General features: G+C 41.7%; 1 protein-coding gene across 3 annotated transcripts in view; it reads left to right on the plus strand.

Annotated features, from left to right (window-relative positions):
• SH3RF2 (SH3 domain containing ring finger 2) overlaps positions 1–25,843 on the plus strand; it is a 170,564-nt gene that overhangs the window by 144,308 nt on the left and 413 nt on the right. The window contains exons 10-11 of one of the 3 annotated variants that reach the window (XM_043980358.1): positions 3,399–3,760; positions 10,095–10,401. In XM_043980358.1, the coding sequence (XP_043836293.1) occupies positions 3,399–3,760; positions 10,095–10,367 (635 nt within the window). In that variant the 3' untranslated portion in view covers positions 10,368–10,401. Of the gene's footprint in view, positions 1–3,398; positions 3,761–10,094; positions 10,473–25,843 lie in introns of those variants that run through there. The other 2 variants (XM_043980357.1, XM_043980356.1) reach the window with 2 other exon arrangements.

A 25,843-nucleotide genomic window follows, 5' to 3' on the forward strand; every position in this document is an offset into this window, starting at 1 on the left:
TTACTTGCCCAGGGTCACACAGCTAGCAAGTGCCAAGTGTCTGAGGCTGGATTTGAACTCAGGTACTCCTGAATCCAGGGCCGGTGCTTTATCCACTGCGCCACCTAGCCGCCCCTATCCCCAGGACTTTCATGGAAGACTTTCAGTGGCAATTATCCCATTAGTTTTCCAGAACAAGGATCTGAAACCCTCCATAAGTTTAGACTGCTTGTTGGCCTTCCAAATCCCCATAATACCACCTTTTGTGCCTTTGTCCAAATAAAGAAAGGTCAAAATGGTAGCAGTGCACACAGGTTAGTGCAATAAACTGAAGCCTGATAGGAATTTTGTGTTTGTGATTTAGTCTCCATGACAGCCATAACAGCTCTCTCCTTATGCTCAATCCTTTCACTTTCTATAGAATTAGGGAGGAGATCGCAGAAGAACAAATGTAATCTACAAATGTGAGCATTCCATCTTATTTTAAACAGGGCCCCTGGAATTCCCGCTGATTGGTTAAATATGAAAATGTAGTAGAACTAATTATTCAGAGCAAGCAGGGATTTTACATTACTGTAAATTGGGAAATCATTTCCTAGCAGACCCCAAAAGAGTATTTCACCTCAAACATTTCAGCTTCATATTGTCAGTCTACCCAATTGTAAACATGTTTAGTTTTGAGATTTTAATAGCATATGGATGCAGAGAATTTTTTACCCCACCTTGGGCAATCAACATATTTAAAAATTCTTCTTCTATAGTCTTCTTTATGATACTCTAATTTCCCTAGTGCTCGGTTTCCTTTTTTGTTTTTTTGTTTTTGTTTTTTTGGGGGATCTAATTTTTTTTTAATCTAACCATGGAATTTTAGGGACTGTTTAGACATTAATTGGATCAGGTACAAATCTTAATTTTTCATTGTAAAATAACAACTTAAGGGGCAGCTAGTTGGCACAGTGGTTAGAGCACTGGCCCTGGATTCAGGAGGACCTGAGTTCAAATCCATCCTCAGACACTTAACACTTACTAACTGTGTGACCCTGGGCAAGTCACTTAACCCCAATTGCCTCACCAAAAAAAAAAAAAAAAACACCACCAAACAACCAAATAACAACTTAGAAGAAGCATTTTGGATCAGAATGGGCTGAGCCTCCAAGGTTTTTGCTTTCTGGCTCTAACAAAATTGTCAATGCCCTGAGCAAGAAAATGACCAGAAAATTGTGTTCAGTCCCCAAAACACTGCATCATACTTGGGGAGGAAGATGATGAAGATTGGGGGGGAGGGTGAAATAAATGCAAATTATCACTAGCTCACTCAAAAAAGCTGAAAGGACCAATGGTGCTTAGCCACTGGCTTGCCCTTCAATGTTCAATCAATCAATTTGTAAACATTTATTAAGTGACTATTATGTACCAAGCACTGTGCTAAGCCCAGGGGAAACAAAAAGAAGCAAAAGACAGTCCCTGCCCTCAAGGAGCTTACAATCAAAGAACCAATTGGGAAACAGGCCATAGCTATGTCAGTAGAATACTAGTAACTGATTCTAAAATTTCTCTATGGGGAATAGCTAAAGGTAAGTCCCCTCTAGGTAAAGGCATCTTGATTCCAAAGCCTTAAATGCTGTGGCACCTAACAAGAGAAAAAGTCCTAAGGCAAAACTATGAAAGCCTCTAGGAGTTCCCAGAAATAAATGTCTAACTCCCCACTTAGCTTGCAAAACAAAATGCCTGAAGCCAGAGGACCTCCAAGGATCCTGTATGTTTTACGGTTGCCATAACAAAAATCAGAAGTGCATTTCTCGCATTAGAATGAATATCTTTTGGCCTGTGTGAATCAAAAAGAAAACACATTTCTTTTCTCTAGTGCAGAACTCAGTTTTCAATTTCCAAAACACCTTGATATGATCCTTTGTGGTTGTTTAGTACTGCCCTACTCTTTGCGACACCGTGGACTTATCTATGTAGTTTTCTTGGCAAAGATGCCAGAGTGATTTGTCATTTCCATCTCCAGTGTGTCCCCATTTTACAGATGAGGAACTGAGGCAAAATAGGAGTTAAATGACTTGTCCAAGGTCACACAGCTAGCGAGTGTCTGGGGCTGGATTTGAACTCAGATCTTCCTGACTCCAGGCCTGGTGTTCTATCCACTGCATCATCTGATTACCCTACTATGATCCTACTATCTTCCAAATCCCTATTTACTTCTGCCTCTCCACCAAAAATAATGCCTTCTGACCTCTACACCAGGTATCTGGTGAAAGGAGTCTCTCATCCTTATTATCATAATGATTTCCCTAAAAGCCAGAAGGGAGGGAGTAGAGAAAGAATCCAGGTTTTGGACAAAGTCAGTTTGACCTTCCTGCTTAATCCCTTGACTTCATCTGTAAAATGAGGGGCTTAGTCTAGATGACTTAGGTTTCTTCTAGTTCTAAATACTGTGATCTTATGATCTCATGACTCCATGGGGCTAGCCTACTTGCTGCTATCACTATGAACAAGTAAATTGTTCTGCAGCTGATGCAGTAGAAAGAGCATTGAATTTGGAGTCAAAGAACCTGAGTTCAGATTTCAGCTTCTGCCATGTTAGTTAACCTCTCCGGGTCTCTCATCTGTTAGATAAAAAAGAATTATACTTTGTTGTTGAGTCATTTAAGTCTTGTCTGACTGTGATCCCATTTAGGGTTTTCTTGGCAGAGATACTGGAGAGGTTTGCTATTTCCTTTTCCAGTTCATTTTACAGATGAGGAAACTGAGGCAAATGAGGTTAAGTGACTTGTGCAGGGATTGTACTAGCTAAGTCTTAAATGGTCCTTTATGACTAAATTTACCATCTTATATATGTCTTATCATGGCCTAAATCCCTAATTTGGGGGCAGCTAGGTAGCAAAATGGATAGAATGCTGGACCTAAAGACAGGAAGATTCCTCTTCCTGAATTTAAATCCAGCCTCAGATTCTAGCCATGTAACCCTGGGCAAGTCATTAACCCTGTTTGCTTCAGTCCAATCATCCATAAAATGAGCTGGAGAAGGAAATTGCAAACAAATCCAATATCTTTGCCAAGAAAACCCCCAAATGGGGTCATGAAGAGTCAGACACAACTGAAACAACAGAATAATAACAAAATATAGGTCTCATCATGGCCAACTCCCTAATTTGAAAAACAAAGAAACATTGTCCCCAAAACAATGCCAGCATCTAAACATATACTATCTGTGCTAGGTATAAAATAGATATGTGAGCCTAGTCCTTTGAGTCATCCTGAGAGAATGCATATGATTCATATTAGAAAAGCACTGCAGTGTTCCAGGCTATTGCAAACTATTGTTACTCGTGATAAGAATTCCAGATAGGGACTTGAGCCTGACAAAAGCAAGTGGGCCCCTCTGTAACTGATATCTAAATCATCTTGCTTTCCAGATGGATCACTTCAGAGACCATCCCTGTCTGGGTCCCCAAACCCCATTGTTGGCTCCCTCCGGCGGACCCCAACAGTTTCGGTTCGAACCCATCCATTCCCATCTTACCAGTCAAAATCCGCTCCTCTGCCACCTCCAACTGCCACTGTGATTGAGGTTAGCACAAGGCCTTCTCCAACCAGTGAGCCTGCCATTATTTTTGGAAACAGAGGCACTGATAGCAGGATCCATTCAGCTGCCAGCTCCATCATTGTGGAAACCAAAGAAGCCCCCATCAAGAGCGAACCTCCCATAAAGCCACCTGCATCGGCTCCACCATCCATCCTAGTGAAACCAGAGAACTCCAAAGCCGGCACTGAAAAGGTTGGTGTGGGACCCTCACAAGGAGGGTGATGGCTGTCCTTTGGGACCAGAATTTTTCTCTTAGAAAATATTCTGGGCGGCTAGGTGGCGCAGTGCATAAAGCACCAGCCCTGGAGTCAGGAGTACCTGAGTTCAAATCCGTCCTCGGACACTTGACACATACTAGCTGTGTGACCCTGGGCAAGTCACTTAACCCCCATTACCCCGCAAAAAAAAAAAAAGAAAATATTCTGACAGGGTCAACATTTGAATATCAGACCATCTCATGAGTTTATTTTTGATACATGATCCATATCAAAACTGCCTGAATTAGTCATTGCAGAGTCACAGAGTTGTAAATGACATAAGAGGCCATCTTGTCCAACCTCTACCTGAGCAGGAATCCCTTCCTCATTCTACCCTACAAGCGGTCAGTCTAAAGATCTCCAGTGAGGAGATCCGGAGGAAACCAATTCTGCTTTTGAATAGCTCTGATCATCAGGAAGCTATTCCTTACATCCTGCCTAAATTCTCTCCTTTATTGTTGTTGTTGTGGTGGTTGTTGTTGTTTTTGTGGTATAATGGGGGTTAAGTGACTTGCCCAGGATCACATAGCTAGTAAGTGTTAAATGTCTGAGGCAGGATTTGAACTCAGGTACTCCTGATTCCAGGGCCGGTGCTTTATCCACTGTGCCACCTAGCTGCCCCCAAATTCTCTCCTTTGTGGGGAGAATCAACTGATTGTTCCTAGCTGTGCCATCCAGTGCCTAGGGCAACAAGTTTGATCCCTCCTCCTCTTCCTCCTAATCACTCTTCAATTTTACTTGAAGATAGCTTTCATGTTCCCCTTCCATTTTCTCTTCTCTTTAGGTAGAACTATCAATCAACATATATTTATTTAGCACCTACTGAGCACTAGATTCTTGGATACAATTATAAAACTCAGACAGCCCCTGCCTTGAAGGTGTTTATATTCTACAAGGGCAATGCAATATGTTCATGGATAAGTAAATGCAAGATATATAAAAAATTTTAATGGGGCAGCTAGGTGGTACAGTAGATAAAGCACTGGCCCTGGAATCAGGAGAATCTGAGTTCAAATCTGTCCTTAGACACTTACTAGCTGTGTGATCCTGGGCAAGTCACTTAATCCTGATTGCTTCCAAATATAAAATAAAACAAAATGAATACACAGTAATGGGGTGATGGATGGAAGCCTAACAACTGGAAGAATCAAAAAATGCCTCTTGAAAGAAGGGATACTTGACCTGAGCCTTGAAGGTTCCATGACATGGAGATAAAGTAGAATATCCCAGACACTGGGGACAAAGATGTGCAAAGATGCAGAGTTGGGAGAGAGAAAGTAATGCATGAGGAACAGCAAGACGGTCAGTTTGATCAGAGCAGGGAGCTAATGAAGGGAAGTAGTGTTTAATGTACTTGGAAAGAGAGGCCTAGAGTCAGATCATGAAGAGCTTTAAATGTCAAAATGAGAAGTTTGGATTTTATCCTATGGGCAATAGGAAGCCACTAAAAACTTCTTAATCAGAAGAGTAAAATGAGAAGGCCTGCATTTTAGGAGTGTTAATTTGGCAGCTGTGGAGAGGATAGATTGTAGAGGGCAATAGCTGGGTTGGGGGAAACCATTGAGGGGCCTAATTCAATAGACTAGCCAAGAAGTAATGAGGACCTGGCTAACTAGGGTGGTATTATGGCATGAACCCAAAACCCTTCACCATTATGGCTGTCTTCTGTATTCTTCCTAGTGGCATCTAGAGTTGAATACAATACACCAGATTCAGATTAGGAGAAAGGGCATTCCAGGCATGGAGGACAGTCAGTAAAAAGAAATGGAGTATCATGTGAAGAGCAGTTTAACTGAATTTAGGGTGCATGGAAACAAGTAATTACTAGTAGTAGTAGTAGTAGGCCTCCACCAGTGGCAGACGACCATGGATCAGCGCCTTGAAGAGCCACAGGCCACAGTGTGGCTGTGCAGTTCGATACGGGAGCTGCAGCTCCTGAGTGACTTATAACCGGTAACTGCCACATCCCATGTTGTATCTACCCCATGAGGAGTAGCTGGAGTGTCCTCTCCAGGGCACTGGCCTGGGCAGATCAATATGGAAAACAACCTGTTGCCCATGCAGCAGGTTTTCTCTCTCTGCAACATTGGTGGATCCAAAGGAGAGGCAGAGCCAATACAGTTCAGCATCAGTGCTGCCGCAGGAGTTGCCAGAGGGATGTGACGTCCAACATCCAACTGCCTAAGGGACTCTGACTCCTGATTTTTCCTCGGGGTTAACTCCCATATATGGGTATAGCTGCAAGGCAGCAGAGGTTTAAAATCAGGGTTTCCTTCCCCTAGGCGGGTTGCCTGCCAAGGCTAATGCGCCCCACCTGCCCAAAGTGACTGGTTTTAAGGTGCCAGTGATTCGCCTTCACCCCTTCTCCTGTTAGTGGAAACAATTCTGCCATGAGAAGGCCAGGAGTTGGGCTTCGGCTGTCAGAGGCTATTTGAGACGCTTGTTACTGGAGCATTTTATAGAGAGTGGGAGCTTATGCCCACTCCCACCCCAGCATGACAAACCTTTGGAACCATACAAGTAATTATAAGACTGGAAAAATAAGAAAAAAAGAAAAATAAGAAAGAGCCAGGTTGTGATGACTTTCTATTTTTTCAAAGTTCTCTTAGTGATATCTTAGTGCCAGTGCCTGGCACATGTTGTGTTGTTCAGTCATTTCAATCATGTCTAACTCACCATGACCCCCTTTGGGATTTTCTGGACACTGTAGTGGTTTGCCATTTCCTTTTCCAGCTCATTTTACAGATAATGAAACTGAGGCAAACAGGGCTAAGTGACTTGCCTAGAGTCACACAGATTATGAGTGTCTGATACCAGATTTGACCTCAGGGAAGAGGAGTCTTCCTGATTCCAGGCCTAACTCTGTCCACTGTGCCACGTAGCTTCCCTGCTTGACATATACATAGTAAGCATTTAATAATGTTCAGTGATTGATTCATTGGTTGATACATAATTTCCCTTGATCTTTACAACAAACCAGAGAGGCATACTAAAGCAGCTATTTTCTTCATTTAACAGTAGAGGCTACCAAGAAACAGAATTGAAGTGGTTTGTCAAGGTCACATAAATAGCTAATGAGAGAGTTAGTACTAGAATAAGCCAGGTCAACTAGTCGAGAATTCTTTCAACTAAACTTCTTAGGATTAGTTCATTTGTTAAAGACAAATTATTTGTGCTTTCCTAATGACCTGGGGGAGTGAAAGAAAAGATAGATGAGGTTATAAAGAGATGGAATTAGTAAACAATATGGAAGGTTGTACCACTGACTATTTTTCAGGCTAATGAGGCTAGGATCATTTCCTGATCTACTAGTAAACTTATATGAGAAAGATGTCTGCCAAAGCACTCTGTCAAGCAAAGTGACCCAAGCTTCATTTAGTGACTGAGTGAGTGTGTGTGTGTGCTTGCACACTCACGTATACTATTGTGCGTTATAGTCTCTGTGAGAGTCAGCATGCCATAGTGGATAGAGTCCTGGACTCAAAGACGGAAAAACCTAGGCTTAAATTCCAGTTTCGATACTTACTAGCTGTGTAACTAACCCTAGGTTAATCTCCCTGAACCTCAGTTTTTTCATCTACAAATAGGGATGATAATGCTGCTGTGATGCTCAAGTGAGGTATTATATATAAAGCACTTCATCTAAAGCACCAAATAAACTTCAATTATAATTGAGTATCTGATGAGTAGGAGCCTTGAGAGGAGCCTGTTCATCTGTTCACCTAGGTTAAGTGAGAAGTTTTGCCAAGGACAGAGGAAAATCAGAATTAATTGAATATTTTTGTTGCCAGAGTGTCCTATCTTAAGGGACTTAGGGAGGCTAAAATATTAGTGGGGACAGTTAAAGAATTGAACATGTGCAAAACTAAATAAACATACTATGTTCATTTCTGCCTCCATAACTTTTTTTCATGCTATTACTCAATGATTAGAATGTCTTCCCATCTCCCAGCTGCCTCCTAACCCTAGCTATACTTCAAGGTCCAAGTAGAGTATCATCCCTGCTATAAAGCCTCCCTAGACTGCCACCTAAAGAGCCTTCAGTAGCCTCCTCCTCTGGAAAAAAAAAGGGGGGGGCATTATAATCACTGCCTTCTGAATTACAATCACTGCACTGGACCACGGTGTTCAAGGGAGGCCAGACCCTGGCAGGCAACTGTATCAGGAGACCTAGCCATTAGTTATAGCCACTTCCCCTCAGACACAGGAATGCATGCATGAAGCTGGGGGAGGGGGAGCAGCAGTGTGGAGACATAGACATTAAATACATACAGTTATCCCTCCCACATCATGGTTTCCATATAATTTGGGTTGACATAAGAAATTAAATGGGAATTGGGGGGGAGTTTTGGGAAAGCTGCAGATGACAACCAAAGGCCAGCAGACAACACAGATCCTATGAGCAAATAACCAAATAACCCAAACTTTACAGTAAGGTACTGTAAATACCCCATAAAAGAAAAAGAAAAAAAATCAGACCTCTACAAAGGCAGAAAGGTACAAAGGGAAGGCTAAAGAATTTTATGCAGATTTTCCAGATTGTGGAGGCACCGTATCCCTAATCCCCACAATAGGGAAGGGATAATTGTACTATGTATAAAACACTATACTAAATTCTTAGGATAACAAAAGAAAAGTAGAGATAGTCCATACTCTATAGGAGTTCACCTTCTAATGGGAGACACAACACATATGGGAGATTCCAGTTGCAAGTTAATGCTCCATCATCTTTGAAGTCATTGCCTTTGAAAAAACTCTGTCAGCAAGTCAACCCTCAGTTGTTCAGCACGGTGCTAGGTTCTGTGATAATGGAGTATATTTAAGAGCATAGGCTCTGGCCTTGAGGAATTTATACTCTAAATGTGGAGATAGTACAGGAGAGAGATGGAGGATACAGGATGGGCCATAATTACTTAATAAGTCGGCCCAGAGAAGAGGGAAATTGATCAAAAGGTGGCTTTATGTAGGCAAGGACACATGAACTGAGTTCTAAAAGGTGGAGAAGGATTCCAAAGGGCAGAGATAACGAGTGTATCAAGGGCGTGGGGGAGTAGGGGGAGGGGAGGGATTGCCTACTTGAATGCTCAGAGATAGAAGAGCCAGAGATCAAGAAATAGCTGCTGATCCAGTTTGGCTGGAATGCAAAGTAAACCAGGGATATCCTCTAGGCCCCACAGCATCCACACTAACCGCTCCCAGAATCCTTATCCTCTCTGCCTCTTATAGGTTTGTTTCATCAAAGCAAAGGGCTTCAGAAAGCAGTCAGAATTCCAGGACTTCAGTGGATCTGTAGAGTGTAAGCTCCTTGAGGGAAGGCACTGTGACATTTTTGTCTTCAGTTGAATTATTAAAGTGGGTACACTCTCCCCTGGTATAGATTCATTCTTATCCTATGTGAATCTTGTCCATGCCCTCACATAAATCCTCAGAAAAGGAGCGACTCAGTCAATAAATCAGCACTTATTAGGACTATGTGGCAGGCCCTGGGGATACCAAGACAGAATTGAAACTATGTTGGCCTTCAAGTTGCTCACATGTTATTGGAGAAGCTTGAGCTTTGCCTTTAGGAACCTTAATATCTCATGGGTATTATTGCAACACTGGGGCTGTCCATTCTATGATTTTTTTCACTCAGTAAGTGACTGGCCAACAATTTCTGACCATATATTTCCTGAGAGATATCATCAAGCAATCTTCACGTGGAGGTTGGATTTCAGGAATATAGAGGATTTTTACTCAGGTGCAGGTTGGAGTAAATGACTTTGAGAAGCCTTCCAATTCTGACTTTCTCTAGTCTTCAAGACTTTTAATTCCAAATGAAACTTTTTAGAAAAGGAGTTTGGACTGATAATTATTCATATTTTGGACTAGTAGTTAGCATTTCCACAGAGGCTTACAAAGCATTCATTGGATCCTCATAAGAACCCTGTGAGTTAAATGCTATGACTATCTCCATTTTACAGATAAGGAAACTGTGGCTCAGAAAGGTTGAGAGACATATTCAGGGTCATACAACTAGTATGTATCTGAAACAGAATTTGAACTCTAGTCATTCTGACACCATGTGCGCTACCAAACTACATCACCTAACTGCATGTCAGAGGATGGGTGGGTAGGATTCAGGTGGATAGTGTACCAAGCAAGATGAACAGCAGCAACCAAGCCCCAAGGACAGAAATGAGCAGAGTTTGTTTACAGAGTTTCTGTTTTTCTTATATCCAACACTCCTCCAACTCACCAATAACCTTTTGTTCTGTCTTTCATTGCAGCAAGTCAAAACGGTGAGATTTCAGAACTACAGCCCTCCTCCACCCAAACACCACAGCTTCCATTCTACCTCTGGCAAACCTGAGCCAGGGGCCACCTCCAAAGCATCCCAGGCAGAAACAGGTCCTTTGTGCCAAGAGATGACAACTTTATTTGTCCATCGAAGTGGCTCCCATTCTGGGCAACAGACAGACCACAGGAGAAAACCAAAGTATTCAAAGCCCATGCCTCCAATACTCCCTGCCTCTGACTTAGCCATCATACCCAGCAAGTGAATCTCTGGTACGGCTATTCCTAAAGCCAAAAGAGGTGAATAATGCTTAAACATTCTGTCTCCACTGTGCATCTCCTGCCTGTCTTTGTGGTCAGACCTGTGCTTTATTAGGAAAATCATTTTGGTGGCTATGTAGGGGACAGATTAAAATGGAAAGAGGGTTGAAGCAGGGAGACCAAATAGAAGGAGGCTATCAATAGTCTGCCACAATTTAAAAGGGTGTCATGGTGATTCAATTTCTGAGAGTCTCACCTCTTCTTGTACCTTTCTAGAGAGCCCTGAACCAGTCCCCCAGGGTCACTTCTGTCCTCTCCTAGAAGAACAATGGGGAAAATGTAGGCTTCTGTTGTGTGCTGGCTTGTCTTCCTTTCATACGGGCATTGTCCTGCCTGGAAATGGAGACTCCCTATGCGAACACACAAAGGGTCAGTATTCTGTTTATTCTCCAAAAAATATCAGAAGTGGGAGAGGGAGTGTTATTTAACTTCAAAAAGATAATGCTACCATGCAGTAGTATGACACTTACCACCTTTCAAAATGTGATATATAGGGGCAGCTAGATGGCGCAGTGGTTAAAGCACTGGCCCTGGATTCAGGAGTACCTGAGTTCAAATCCAGCCTCAGACACTTAACACTTACTAGCCGTGTGACCCTGGGCAAGTCACTTAACCCCCATTGCCCCGCAAAAAAAAAAAAGTGATATATATGTGTGTGTGTATATATATATATATGTGTGTGTGTGTGTGTGTATATATATGTGTGTGTGTACACACACAGCTCTAGAAGGCAAATTGTACAGGCTTTTTTTGTTTACCAATTAGCAAGTTAAGAAACTGTGGCCCAGAAATGTTAAGTGATTGCTAGTTAGTGGCTGATACAGAACTATAATCTAGATGTCCTCACCCCCAGTCTAGGACAGAAGGGAAGGAGGGAGGGAGGGAGGAAGGAAGGAAGGAAGGAAGGAAGGAAGGAAGGAAGGAAGGAAGGAAGGAAGGAAGGAAGGAAGGAAGGAAGGAAGGAAGGAAGGAAGGAAGGAAGGAAGGAGGAGGAGTTCACAATAGCTGTTAGGGAAAGAGGGATGTAGTCTGTAGTTAGAGAAGGGAGAAGAATATAAAGTCACTTGGCCACAATAGTGAGGGAAGGTAGAAAATGGAAGGAGATAAAGGAAGTAATACAATCCATGCCAGACAGGTGAAGAGTCTTGTTAAATTGTTTAACTAATATGGAAGCTAAATCTGATAACCCAGATTATTGAGCCAGGGAAACATGGTGAAGGCTTTATATTAACAGTAGGTTTAATTATTATTATTTAGCATTTGTTGAGCCCTAAACACCATGGGTGCTTGGTAAAGTGGTATTTGAAGGTGAATCTGGATGCCAAGAAGAACATAGAATTACAGCAGCCCCTGCCCATTAGACTCACCATGTAAATTGGCCCTTGGATATTCCTTGATTGAAAACACCCTGTAAGTCTCAGAGTATTTGCTTCCTGTCCTGTACCCAAACATGCATTGAGCAAGTTGCGATACAGAGATATTCCAGATCCTGAACAGGCAGGGCCAGGACAATAATTCTTTCAGGGAGGAGACACATAAAATGTTTAAGAAGGCCTTCTCTTAACAGAGCTGTCTATGGTTGTGCTGCCCCACCCCAAAACAACCCAAGGGGAAAAACACTTAAATCCTCTGGCACTTTGTCTTGCATCACACGAAACACCCAATTCAACTGATTTTTTAAAAATTTATTTTTGCTCGGGGCAGCTAGGTGGCGCAGTGGATAGAGCACCGGCCCTGGAGTCAGGAATACCTGAGTTCAAATCTGGCCTCAGACACTTAACACTTACCAGCTGTGTGACCCTGGGCAAGTCACTTAACCCCAATTGCCTCACTTAAAAATTTTTTTTTTAATTTATTTTTGCTGAAGTTACAAAAGTAACTGCTTTAGTAGAAGCACAGCTGATATCTTCCAAACTAGTCACATAGCATGGCATCCTACAGTGCAGTTTCTTCTAGGAACACATCATCCTAGTAAACACTATATAGGGGATGGTGTTAGATACAGGGGGGATGGGGACAAAATAGCTTTTCAATCACCCTACCCTCAGATTTGCCTTCCCAGTAGGAATTATGGGTAGGTCTACAGTGACTTCTGACATACCAAAGGTATTTTATCTCTGTACAACCTGGCAAGGCCCCTCTGAGTTCTCTTCTCTAAGCATTGAGTTAACTAACCCCTTCATCTGATTCTATTTAAAAATAGACTGAAAATACTAGAAGGAGGTTTTTGCATTTCCTTCTCCAGCTCATTTTACACATGAGGAAATTGAGATGAACAAGGTGAAGTGACTTTCCCAGGTTCACAAAGCTAGTAAGTGTCTGAGGCCAGATGTGAACTCAGGAAGATGAGTCTTCCTGACTCCAGACCTGGTGCAGTATCCTCTGTGCCATCTAGCTGCCCAAGAAATGTTAAGACAAGTCCCCAAATATCTTCTCCCATTAAGTTAAGTCTTCAAATAGATTCTATCATTCTATCCAACACCCATTTATTAAGGATCTCAGCTATATGCTAAGGGCTGAAGATGCCAATATGGACCTTGATCAGTTTCTGAAGAAGCTTGCATTCTGAGGGGAGAGGAGAGAGAGAGAAGAATGCATATAATTATAATAGAAGGATTATGATAAATGCAAGAGGTTCAGCTAAAGAGCTTCATCCTTTTTAGGCTAAGCTTTGTCCCTGGTTAAAAAGCAACTATCCCCTGGGAAGAGAGGTAATGTTTGAATCTGTGATTAGTCACTTACACCTTGGCTTGTATGAAGAGAGGAAGGGGAATGAACTCAAGTTTGTTGTTGTTGGGGGTGGGGGGAAGGGTAAAAGGTAAGAGGGCACAGAGTACTAGAGAGGAAAGGCCCTGGAGGAGAAAAATCCAGCATCTAGGTTCATCCACCTCACGCACTTTATGATGTTGTCCCAATAGCTGTCCCTTAAAAATGTTTTCTTTCAAGAGCTTCATGATTTTTAGTTGGGTCTTGAGAGCCTATGGATTGAGCAACCCAGTGGCTGCTGAGTTTCACAGAGGTGGCTGCTGAGTTTCACAGAGGTGGGGCCTTCTCTCCTGTAATGAACAGTAATTCTCTGTCCAGAACCTGACCTGCTGGAGATTGGGTACCATCATCCTCTTAGGCACTCAGGCTTCTAACCTCATTGGCAACCTTGACTGGCTCACTCACTCTCACCCAATCTGTTGCCATCTTGTTTTTACCTTCCCAGCATCTCTCACAGATGTTCCCTTTTCTCTATTCACACAACCACCTCTTCAGTACAGGACATCACCACCTGTCACCTGGTCTATCCCAACAGCCTCCTAATCGGCCTTGCTTCCTCAAGTTTCTCCCTATTCTAACCCATCCTCCAGGCAGCTACCAAAATGATTTTCCTCAAGCATGGGTCTGACCATGTCACTTTCCCCTTATTCAAAGAAGTCCAGTGGCCCCCCCATTTCATCTTGGATCAAATATAAACTCTTCTGTTTGGCATTTAAAGCTCTTTCCAACCAGGTCCCTTTCTGTATTTCCAAACTTGTTATACTTTACTCCTCTGACATTCAGCTAACAACACTGGGCTATTTGCAGTTCCTGGACTGCTCCAGCTCCCAAAGACCATGCCTTTTCACTGACTGTGTCCCCTGCCCAGAGTGCCCTCCCTTTCTCACCACCAGCTCCCTGCTTCTCTGGCTTCCCTCAAGATTTAGCTTAAATGGGGAGCAGCTAGGTGGCGCAGTGGATAAAGCACTGGCCTTGGATTCAGGAGTACCTGGGTTCAAATCCAGCCTCAGACACTTGACAGTTACTAGCTGTGTGACCCTGGGCAAGTCACTTAACCCTCATTGCCCCTCAAAAAAAAAAAAAAAAAGATTTAGCTTAAATGACACTTTCCTCATTTCCCTACTCCTTCCCTCTGAGATTACTTTCCATGAACACTGTGTGTGTGTATGCATATACATGTATACATACACATACATGTACAAATACACACACATATATACACGTGTGTATCTTGTCTGTACAGTTATTTGCATGTTGTTTCCTCCAGTACCATGTATGCTCCTTGGGAACTGAGATTGAGTTTTTGCCTCTGGTTGTATTCTCAGCACTTAGCACAGTGCTGGCACATAGTGCCTAATAAATGCTTGTTGACTGATTCAGTCTGCTAGGCAGCTCTTAATTACAGTTATCCCTTCCTCATTGCTGGGTGGGGTTGGGGCATGGTGCCCCTGAGATCTGGAAAATCTGGGTAAAATTTTTTGGCCCTTCCTTTATACCAGAGAAGTCTAAATTGTTTCTTTTTTCTTTTATGGGGTAAACAGTACCTTATTGTAAAATTTGGGTTAAGTATTTGATCATAGGCTCTGTGTTGTCTGCTGGCTCTTGGATGTCATCTGTAACTTCTGCAAAACTCCTCCAAAAATTCCCATTTAATTTCTTATGCCTACCTACGATATATGGAAATCACAATGGGGAAAGTCACGATGTAGAAGGGATAACTGTACTATAAGTTACCAATGAATTACCAGCCTGCATTGGTGGAAGAAATCTCTACACCAAAAGGTTCCCGCACACCATTGAAATCTTAGGTCCAGATTCCCACCCCATCCCTCCTCACCACATACACCAGAAATCACATTATTCTCTTCCTATACAATGGAAAACACTGAAAAGGCTGAGTGCAGAATAGTTTGCCTGGTAAGGTCAGTGATCAAGGACTCCTTTCTTCCTTCCACCCATAAAGTTTGGTACAACACATCTATCCAGAATGTTAGGTGTATTTGCATCTGGTCACCATGGACTGAACTCGACCTTTCCAAGTGCCATCCATCTTTACTGACCGTTTGCCCTCTGCCTGACAAACAGTTGTAGTGCTGGCTCTGGGCAGCAACTGCCGTTTCCTTCCTGCTGTTCTTAGAGAATTTTTTTTTCAGGCATCATAATATGTGGGCCTCCCCTAGCCTCACTACCCCCTCTGGCACAAGCTCAGCAGGTGTGAGAGCAATCATGTTCAACAAGATGGGTCAGCATCCCTCTCCTTCCCTTCCCCCGCTTCTCACAGCACAAGCCTGCCCTAGCTCCTCATTGTTCTGGATGTCTTGGTGCTTAGCAGCAGTGACAGTCAGAACAGCAAAGGCCTAGCAAAGCCCAGTAGTGACCCAAGTGTTTAGTGAACTGACTGTCTATAGGGTTCCATCTTTGTTTCTTTGCTTGTTTGGATGATGGGTCAGCAGTTTTGCTGCTTCTAGGTCATTTTGTTTATAGCCTGAAGATAAAGACCATTAACTCCTTTGGCTAAGGGGAAGGGTCATCAGATCTCCCAGCACAGTGTGTCACGGCAGTTCAGAAGAACTATGTGGAACCCATTTTGCTGAAAAGATAAAACTGGAAGAATTCACTCCTTCCTTGCAGCTGCATGACGCATTTGGAATGAATCCTGGAAGGACAATTTGCTTGAGATGAAGGGATTTGTTTGTTTGTTTGTTTGTTTTAGTATAAAGCCATCTGTTTGCCTCATACGTGGTATTGTTTTTTTCCCCAGATTCATGCAGAAACACAAATTCCAAAAAAAAAATCTTTTAGCCTACTGACCTATACTTTGAATTCTAACCAAGAAATGATAGGCTATTAGGCTAATCACTGCACTTAATTACAATAATAATAATAATCCCTTACAAATGCAGAGTTTTGACTGGCTTTGATGAAAAGGGAGAACAAAAGATATTGCTTTCACATATATTATCTCATTTTCAGACATAATAAACCCCATCAGGTATGCAGTATAAGTATTGTTCCAGTATTTCATGAATATATGATTTCATCAGTATGGGGAAACTCCAGGTATGGGAATGCCCTCCCAAAACACAGATCACAATCTATCTCTGACTTTATAGCAATACAGACCTATCTGTGGCATAGGACATGAATCTTCCAGAATTGCTTGAGGCATATAAAAACTGAGACTTGCCCAGTGTGAAAAGCAGCATTTGAATTTAGGCTTTCCTCTTAACTCTGAGCCCAAGAGCACTCTATACACTTCCCTGTACAGTCTAAGTTCCAAATTCCAGAGGAGGAAACTAAGACAGAGAGGTGAAGAGAGCTGCCCAACATCTACAGGAGCTAGCCAGTGACAGAGCCAGGCCTCAGATTGGAATCTTCTGATCTGTAATCCAGTGAGCTTTGCACTACATCAGGATAAGTGCTTGAGGGGAAGTTTTCAGGTAAGAAATGGCAGGTTGAATGAATGAAAAAAGAGGTGCTTAGAACACAGGCCTCTGAGAATACTATGTGGCGTAGGCCTCGGCAGACTGAGCATCAACTTCATGATAACCTATAAAAATGAGTGGGAAAGCTGGAGACCAAAAGAGATGTCTGTATTTGTATCTCTGTGGTGCATCTTAATCTGCCTCACTTTTCTATCAGTCAGTAAACATTTATTAAACATGTACTATTTGCCAGGAACTGTGCTAAGTGCTGGGGATACAAGAGGCCAAAAGACTGCTCCTGACCTCCAGGAGCTCACAATCTAATGTCCCAAGAAGCTATCTTTAAATGTCCTTTATAAATAGAGACACTATTCTCTGTATTAGGGACTTTTTTTTCTTTCTTCTTTCTTTCTTTTTTTTTTTTAATTTTTATTTTAGTGAGGCAATTGAGGGTTAAGTGACTTGCCCAGGGTCACACAGCTAGTAAGTGTTAGGTGTCTGAGGCCAGATTTGAACTCGGGTCCTCCTGACTCTAGGGCCGGTGCTCTATCCACTGCACCACCTAGCTGCCCCCCTTTTTTTTTTCTTCATGAACAAGGGAAGAGTATTCCCCTACAAATATGCCTCAGAACAGCTATATTGGGAGTAGACCCATCTGAGGGCCAAAGCTCTTCATGCTTCCAAGGCCTGCAGTGTTGTTCCTGGTGGGAGGAAGCCAGGAGAGGAGGCAAATCTGAAGCAACAGGGACATCATTAAGGAATTTTATACCAGGTACAGGGTTTATCAGCCTTCATCCTGGAGATGGGATTAGAGTCTCAGAATATTTTCTCAGGCTGCTGTGCTTTAGCTACTGAACCAACAGAAACTGAAAGACAGTCCTCAGATTCTGAAGCCCCACTAGAAATGACTGAACTGAATCGGTCACCAATAACAACAATACCACATTTATGCCACACTTTATGATTTACAAAGTGTTTTATGTACACCTTCCATTTATGTAGAGAGATTGAGTAGGGCACCAAAGAGAGAACTAGCCGGGAAGCCAGAAAGACCTGGGTTAAAAACCAGCCTCTGATAAACACTAGGCTGTAACCTTGAATAAAGCATTTAATTTCTCAGTGCCTGGGGCTGTTCTGAGCTCTGATAGTCTTAACCAGAGGTGTCAAACATTGCCAAAAGGCCACATTGCAAGATTCCTCAACAGTCTAACCACTAATGACATCCCCTGATGTATCATCCTGGCATCATGAAAAGGCACAAGCTGCAGAACACCATCAAATCAGAATGCTGGGAATGGACCCAGTGACCCTGATGGAATCCAAGCCTATCACCCAAGCACCAACCTAGCTAAGTGTGGAGAGGTTCTCCATCAGAAAGGGGTGGGGTTACTAGAGGGATAAATTCTTTTGGCCACAGTGATTCATATAAGCATGCTTAGAGCATCCCAGTGCTGCAATTTGCCAGTGGAGAAAGGGGAGTCCCTCTCACTGATTAAATCTTAGATCTTCTGAAGCATTTTTTGAGGAAGGGGGAGCCCACCTGTGATTGTATCAGTATAGAAAACTTCCAGTGAGGACATCACCTCACCTATATCCTTTGTCTAATAACTGCTTAGCAATAGTTTTCTTTCTCTTATAGTCTGCTGCCCACTTTAATCCATCCTTTCACCTTTTTCTGTGGCCACCATGTATTAATCTATGCTTTACATAGTTGGACAAATAAATACGTAAATGACTGTGATTTATTAATAGTTGGTTGGATAAAGAAAGTTTTGGTGAGCTCATAGTGTGAAAATGGGGTGAGAATCTCTATTTTGTAAATGTTCTGCTGAACACAGTGCAGATGGCAAGGCCTTAAGAAAAAGGATTAAGATGGGGGCGGGTGGCACTGTGGATAAAGCACCAGCCCTGGATTCAGGAGGACCTGAGTTCAAATCCAGCCTCAGACACTTGACACTTACTAGCTGTGTGACCCTGGGCAAGTCACTTAATCCTCATTGTCCTGCAAAAAGAAAAGAAAAGAAAAGAAAAGAAAAGAAAAGAAAAGAAAAGAAAAGAAAAGAAAAGAAAAGAAGAGAAGAGAAAAGAAAAGAAAAGAAAAGAAAAGAAAAGAAAAGAAAAGAAAAGAAAAGAAAAGAAAAGAAAAGAAAAGGGGTTAAGACAACTTTGGACTGCTTTGCAGAAAGTCGAGGGTGGGGGTGGGGGCAGGGGAGCACCAAAGGGGAGAATTTCAGGATATCTTTATTCTGCCCAAAGAAAAGAAAGAAAATGAAGTTACCTCAGCTGCAAGAGCAACTGGGCATGACTAGAAAAACCTGGAACAAGAGTTAAGGTTGCTATCTCATTCTGGATCATTCATGTTGAAATTCAGTAAACAGTTTTCCTTCCCCAGACTTTCTCTTCCAGCAGGCTATTTCTGGTTCTGCCTGCCTGCTCTTTCCCTAGCTCTAAATTGTACTTAGTAGAATCCCCATAAGAAGGAATTCAATTTCCCAAACAGCCCACACTCTCATCTTCTTCTATAAGATCCTTCTACTTAGCATGTCAATGATTATCAAAAGCTAGAAAACAAGAGGTTTGTGATGACACACACGGAAGCAAGCCAATTACACGAATGAGGTCACTGGTGGACAAGCAAGTGCTACAGACATGGGAAGAAACACAGGGATCTGAGTTGGGGAAGAGAAGGACAAAAGGCATTTATTTGCAAAAGCAGTTTGGGGCATTCTCATTAGTGTTATTGAAATCTTTGCCAGTGGGATTGACTTGATTAGGGCTATTTTAGAATGCTAAGGGTTGGGCTGCTGCTGGACCTGAGGCTGAGGGGCCAATCAATACTATCCTAAAATCTTTTCCTTACAAATTAACCTGACTCTTTAAGCCAACTTGACAGCTGTAAGAATTGTTTCCATTCAGGGCCCTTTACATGATGAAATCAACAGAAATCAAACCTGAACCTGGAAAGGCAGCCTTAATGAGAGGCTCTGGCTGAAACTTAAGATATTTCTGCAGAAGTGCACCGCAGATCCCCTGGGTTGATGCTTTGTGTTGCTAATGGGAAAGGGGATAAATAAACCATATGAAAAGAACATGTCAGTCACAGATAGAAAGAGATGGAGCAACAACTTTCAGAAGAAACAGAACTGTCAGAATGAGATGAGGAGAGACTTTGAAGGGAAGGTTATTTTTAAGCTTAAGAAACTAAATTTCCAAATATTCAGTTCAGCAAAATCTATTTATAAGTCGGGTTGCTTTTTTAGAATCTTATTTTTTACTTTGATTTTGAATTCCTTTTTAGCCATTGGGGGAGGAGGAAAAAGGAGACACTGGAGTCTTTGAAAACTTCAACCTTTGTTTTCAACAGGGTTCATTCATTCAACAAATTAAGTACCTACTGTGTACATAAGCAATGTTCTAGGCCCTGGGGGAAATGTGGAATAGATAATAGTTGGACTGAAAGAGTAATTGTTCATGGTTCAATGTCAGCTCAGAAGGAGTTCTCCAGTGGAGTGTCCCACAGACCCATACTGGGTCCTGTGCTCTTTAACATGTTTAGCAATGACTCATTTGAAGAAGTGGATGGTATTTTTCAAGCATGCAAATGTCACAAACTTAGGAGGAATATAATAGATTGGATTGCACTCAGGATCTGAGAAGTTCTCAACAGGCTAAATTAAGCTTTAAAAAAGACATAAATGTAAAATACTGCATTAGTGATAAAAATGTAAGTAAAAGATGGGGTTGGTGTGGCTATGAAGAAGGTTCATAGATGAAAATAATCTTGGGGTTTTAGTGGAATGAAAGTTAAAAGTAAAAAAAAAAAATTAAGTGGAATGAAAATTACATGGCAGTCAAAAACGCTAAAGCTTCTAGCTTATCAGGGTGAAAACTCCCAGGAGAACATCTCTGATGGCAAGAATAAATGTCAGGAAACATACCTGGGGCAAACAGCACAAAAAGGCACCTTCAAATCCACTTTCTAGGGCCAATTCAGAGAAGGCCTGGAGAGATATCAAAACCAGGGACAACAGTCCCTGTGGGGAAAAACTTCCTACCCACAGATATCATGGTAACATGGCTACTGCTGGGGAGGCCTCAAAGGTGAGGAGGAAGATGATGAAGTCCAGCTGGGTTATAGGGTGGGGAAGGAAGTATGTCATCTAGTAGCTTCCTGTTTTAATTATTTCTGTTAACTTTAGCCCTGGTCATCTCATCCTGACTAGTGCTCTGAGAAATCCAGGGGAAGTATCCATGCCATGGAAATGACCAGAGAGCTGTCCTGCAGACAACAGGATTTTCAGCTTCCCATGGTGTTGTGTTCTGAAAAAACAAATAAACAATATTCCCATCTTAATATGCTAAATACTTAGAATAAACAAGATGAGCTCTTAATGACTATTATACAGTCAGCCTTGGGAAGACCCTCATTTTCTAACTATTCACTGTTGGCCTTTCAGTTTTATAAAGTGAACAGTTTAATCTGGATGCTTATTCATATATACTTTCTTCCTTCATTAGTCTCAGAAATTCCATAGCATTTTGTTTTTCCTCCTCGTTTCCAAATGTAGAAACTATAAAAGGCCTTGTAGATTTGGAGGAATAATTCTCTCATGCTAAAACAATGATCTGAAGCCAAAATTGATTATCAGGTGCTCAGGTTTCAAAGTGAACATACAGATGGTCATCTCCACATTAAAAGTATATTCATCTATCAAAAAATACTTAGCAAGCACTTTCTGTGTGCCGGGCACCACTGTGAAGGACAAGGAAGAAGACTGCCATGGTTCCTGATGGAACCTCAGAGAGCTTACAAGTTGGTAACAAGTGACACATGAAACATCAGCTTGTGTTATGTATAAGAGAATATTGCAGAAGTATTTAAAGAACATAGAAAACCACTGTACTGGGGGCAGCTAGGTGTCACAGTGGATAAAGCACTGGCCCTGGATTCAGGAGGACCTGAGTTCAAATCTGGCCTCAGACACTTGACACTTACTAGCTGTGTGACTCTGGGCAAGTCACTTAACCCCATTGCAAAAACAAAACAAAACAAAACAAAAAAACAAAAACAGAAAAGAAGAAAACCACTATGTACAATCAATCAAGTAATTTATTAAGGCACAACAGTATTCCATTTCCTTCATGTGCAGTGATTTTATTTAGTCCCTTCCTGATTCAAGAACTCTGATAAACACAATGAACCGCCTGATTGCAGAGGGCTGATGATAAAGAATGTGACCAGCCTTTTGACAAAGAGGTGATAGACTAAATATATAGAATAATAACTGTTAATTGCCACAACAGTTTTTAATATAGCCAAGACAAGAATTTGTTGTGACTGACTATACATATTTGACCTAAGCACTTTGTTTTTGGTTTTTCTTTTCCAATGTATGTTTGGGGGAGGGAAATAAATTCTTGTTAACTGAAAAAGTAATTTTTTTCAAAATATGAGATCATTAGAATATAGGATAATTCATCAATCATTACAGATTCTAATGACATTTTAATTTTTTGTAAAAAAAAGAAAAAGAAAAAGCAGTAAGTACTAATAATATGTCAGGGACAGCTTGAATGCTTCCTATTAATGTATCAGTCATCAACTATATGTTAGGCCGCTAGGTAGAACAGTGCATAGTGTATTGAAATTGGTATCAGGAAGGCCTGAGTTCAAATCCTACCTCAGATACTTACTAGCTCTGTGACCCTGGGATAATCATTTAACTTCTGTCTGCTTCAGTGAATAGTAGCACCTACACTACTGAGCTGTTGTGAGGATCAAATGAGATAGCATAGGTAGAGTACTTTGTAAATCTTAAAGTGCTACAAATCTTAATTTCCATTATCATTATTATTACTATGTGTTGGTGCTGGTACTAATGCTGGGTAGATGCAAAATTTAGATAAGTCTGTTATCAAAGCTTACAACCTAGTAGAGCATATGATAGCAATGAGAAGCAGTAATACTTAATCAGGAAGACCTTAATTCAAGTCTTCTATTTTATATATTCTAGCTTTGTGACTCTGGACAGGTTACTTAACCTCTCAATATTCCAGGCAAGATTAAGTCTCTAAGTTACATTAGTAGAGGGAGTTCCCTCACCTAGAGTTCCCTATACTAATGAAATTATGGGTCTAGACCAAAAGGAAGAAAAAATGACACCAACACACCTGTACTAAATAATGAGTGTATTTAAGTTAGAAAGCAAAATGCTATGTGATGGAGTCTGAAGGCAGTGTTTGCTAACTGGGAGAATCAGGGAAGTCTTCCTGAGGAGGTAGAAGTGCAACACCAGAAAAAGATGAGAAGGGAGTATGTATTCCAGGCATAGGACCTAACAATCTAAGTAAAGGCACAAAGGTGTGAGAATACAGCATTGTGAATAGGTCAGAATTGTCCGGTTTTTCTGGAACAGAGAATATGAAAGAGAGGAATATGAGACAAGGCTAGAAAGGTTGAAAGTACTTCAGTTTGTGGAGAACGTTGAATTTTATGCAGAGAATGGACTTAATGCAATGGAAAGAGCACTGAAGGGCTCTGAAGTAAGAGGGCCTGGGTTAAAATCTCACCTTTAAAGCCTTCTTCCTATGTGATCTTGGGCCAGTCACTTAGTTTTCTCATTTGTAAAATTAAGGGATTAGACTTAGATGGCATCTGAGGTCTGTTCCAGCTCTAAATCTGAAATACTATGATCTTGAATATTATTCAATGGGACAATAAGGAGCCATTAAAATTTTTTAAGAAGAGGGGTGGCATGGTCAGGTCTATTTTTTAAAAGTGATTCTGGGGGCAGCTAGGTGGCGCAGTGGATAAAGCACCGGCCCTGGATTCAGGAATACCTGAGTTCAAATCCAGCCTCAGACACTTAACACATACTAGCTGTGTGACCCTGGGCAAGTCACTTAACCCCAATTGCCTCACTAAAAAAAAAAAAAAAGTGATTCCGACGACAATATATAGGCTGTATTGCCTTGGGGAAATAGTGGAAGTGGGCAGACCTATGATGAGGTTATTGTAATAGTCTAAGCAAGTGGTAATGACCTGAATTAAGTTACTAACAAAGAGAGGATAAATGTAAAAGAGTTTTCACTGATGGAATCAATGGCCTAAGAACTGATTTCATGTGAAAGATAAAGGAGAGGGAAGAATCAAAGATAACCCAAGGTTACAAACATGGGAAACAAGGGGCCCCTGTTATTGCCGACAAAAAAAAGTGGAAAATAGTGACATGAGGAGGCAGAGTCTACATGAAAAGAATTTGCTCTCAAACTTCTCAGACCAAATTAAAGTGGCAAAGTATCGAGATGACCACATAGTGCCTCTGATTTATTTATTTTTTTTTAAGTGAGGCAATTGGGGTTAAGTGACTTGCCCAGGGTCACACAGCTAGTAAGTGTTAAGTGTCTGAGGCCGGATTTGAACTCAGGTCCTCCTGAATCCAGGGCTGGTGCTTTATCCACTGCGCCACCTAGCTGCCCCCTCTGATTTATTTTTAAGGAATTTTGTTTTCCTAACGCCAGGAGAGGCATTAAAGAAACAAATAGACATGTGCAGCTAACTGGCCAGGTTTGGTAAATAAGCATCTCTCACAATGCTGGATGCAGTGCTTGCTTTGTGCCAAGCAGGCCCTCATTTCACAGTTGTTGAGTTGCCAGAACCCTGGGAAGAGAGAAACTTATTTCTAAGCATAAATGTTATTGTCTCCTTGAAAGCTAGAATGTCTTCATTAAGTCTAGCCACCTGAACAATGAATCATAATTAAGTTTTGGGAGAACCAGCTAAGACTCCCAACCAAGCTTCAGTTAAAAGACACAGCGGTGGTTATTATCAGAGTTCTCCCAAATGAATGAAATGAAATGAAGAATGAATGAATGAATGAACAGTTATTAAACATTTAATATGTACTGAGCACTGTGCTAAGCATTATACACATAGAAAGGCACAGTCAGTTCCTGCTCTCAAGGAGCTCACACTCTAATTGAGAGGAGAATATACACGTAAAAAAATTCAGTTGCAGGGCAGATGGCAAGGGCCAGGAGCCTTGTTGTTGTTTGTCCTTCGTTCCCAAAGAGGACCATGACATTTGGGTGATATCATGATTTTCAGTAAATTGGATTTAAGTGAGGAAGGACTGTGCAAAGTCACCAGCCTCACTCTCTCCTCCAGGGCCATTTGGGACCAGTGGCAAGATGTATATCAGGACGACTGGAGATGGCCCCGGATGTTTAAGACAATTGGTGGGGGGGTGGGGGGGCAGCTAGGTGGCGAAGTGGATAGAGCACTGGCCCTGGATTCAGAAGGACCTGAGTTCAAATCCGGCCTCAGAGACTTAACACTTACTAGCTGTGTGACTCTAAGCAAGTCACTTAACCCCAATTGCCTCACCAAAAAAAAAGACAATTGGGGTTGTGACTTGCCCAGGTTCATACAGCTAGTAAGTTTCTGAGTTGAAATTTGAACTCAGGTCCTCTCAACTTCAGGGTCTGTGTTCTATCCACTGCAGCACCTAGCTGTCCCCCTCCAGAGCCTTAGGGTGCATGGAAAGATTAGGTAGAAGTGCCAGGAGATATGTAGTAGCAGGGTAAATGGCAAAGCCTTGAGAATCCTGTAAGACTGCAGGTGGGGGGTGGGGAAGGGCTAAAATCCTCCATCTTACCAATAGGATTTTAGCTGTTGACTTCCTACTCATTCAAGCAGTGAGACAAAGAAGGCAAGAACATTAAATTAGCTCATGTCCTAGGGCATAAAGGAAATGAGGATATACATATATGAAATTAGGCATTAGGCCTAAAGGAGATTGACAAAGGATGATTCAGCTCCCTCTCTTGCTTGTTACCTTTTTTTACTGGGTTTTCATGGGAATGTTTGTGAGAAAATTCTTAAGTTTTGGATTTTTATAAGGCGAGTAAATTTCCGAATTGTTGTACTATTGGGTAAAAAGTTCTCAATCCACTTCAGTTAGTAAATCTTGACTTCACTTGAAGGTCAAGAGTAAAGTTCAAACAGAATGGAATACATTTCTTCTTATTCCCCAGTGGTGCATTATTTGCTCTTTCCTAGATGTAGCCTTTAAGGGTCAGACAAAGTCAGATTCTTCGGTTCTTTTGTGTAGTGACAGAGAGAGGAGGTAAAGAAACCAAAGTTGTTTGGATAGAAAACAATGGTAAATGTGAAGAGTTTAGAGTAGTGCAACCAATACAAATTCTCCAGGCCAGAAAAAAAAAATGTC

The sequence above is a fragment of the Dromiciops gliroides genome, chromosome 2 (genome assembly GCF_019393635.1).
Source record: "Dromiciops gliroides isolate mDroGli1 chromosome 2, mDroGli1.pri, whole genome shotgun sequence".
Lineage (NCBI taxonomy): Eukaryota > Metazoa > Chordata > Mammalia > Microbiotheria > Microbiotheriidae > Dromiciops > Dromiciops gliroides.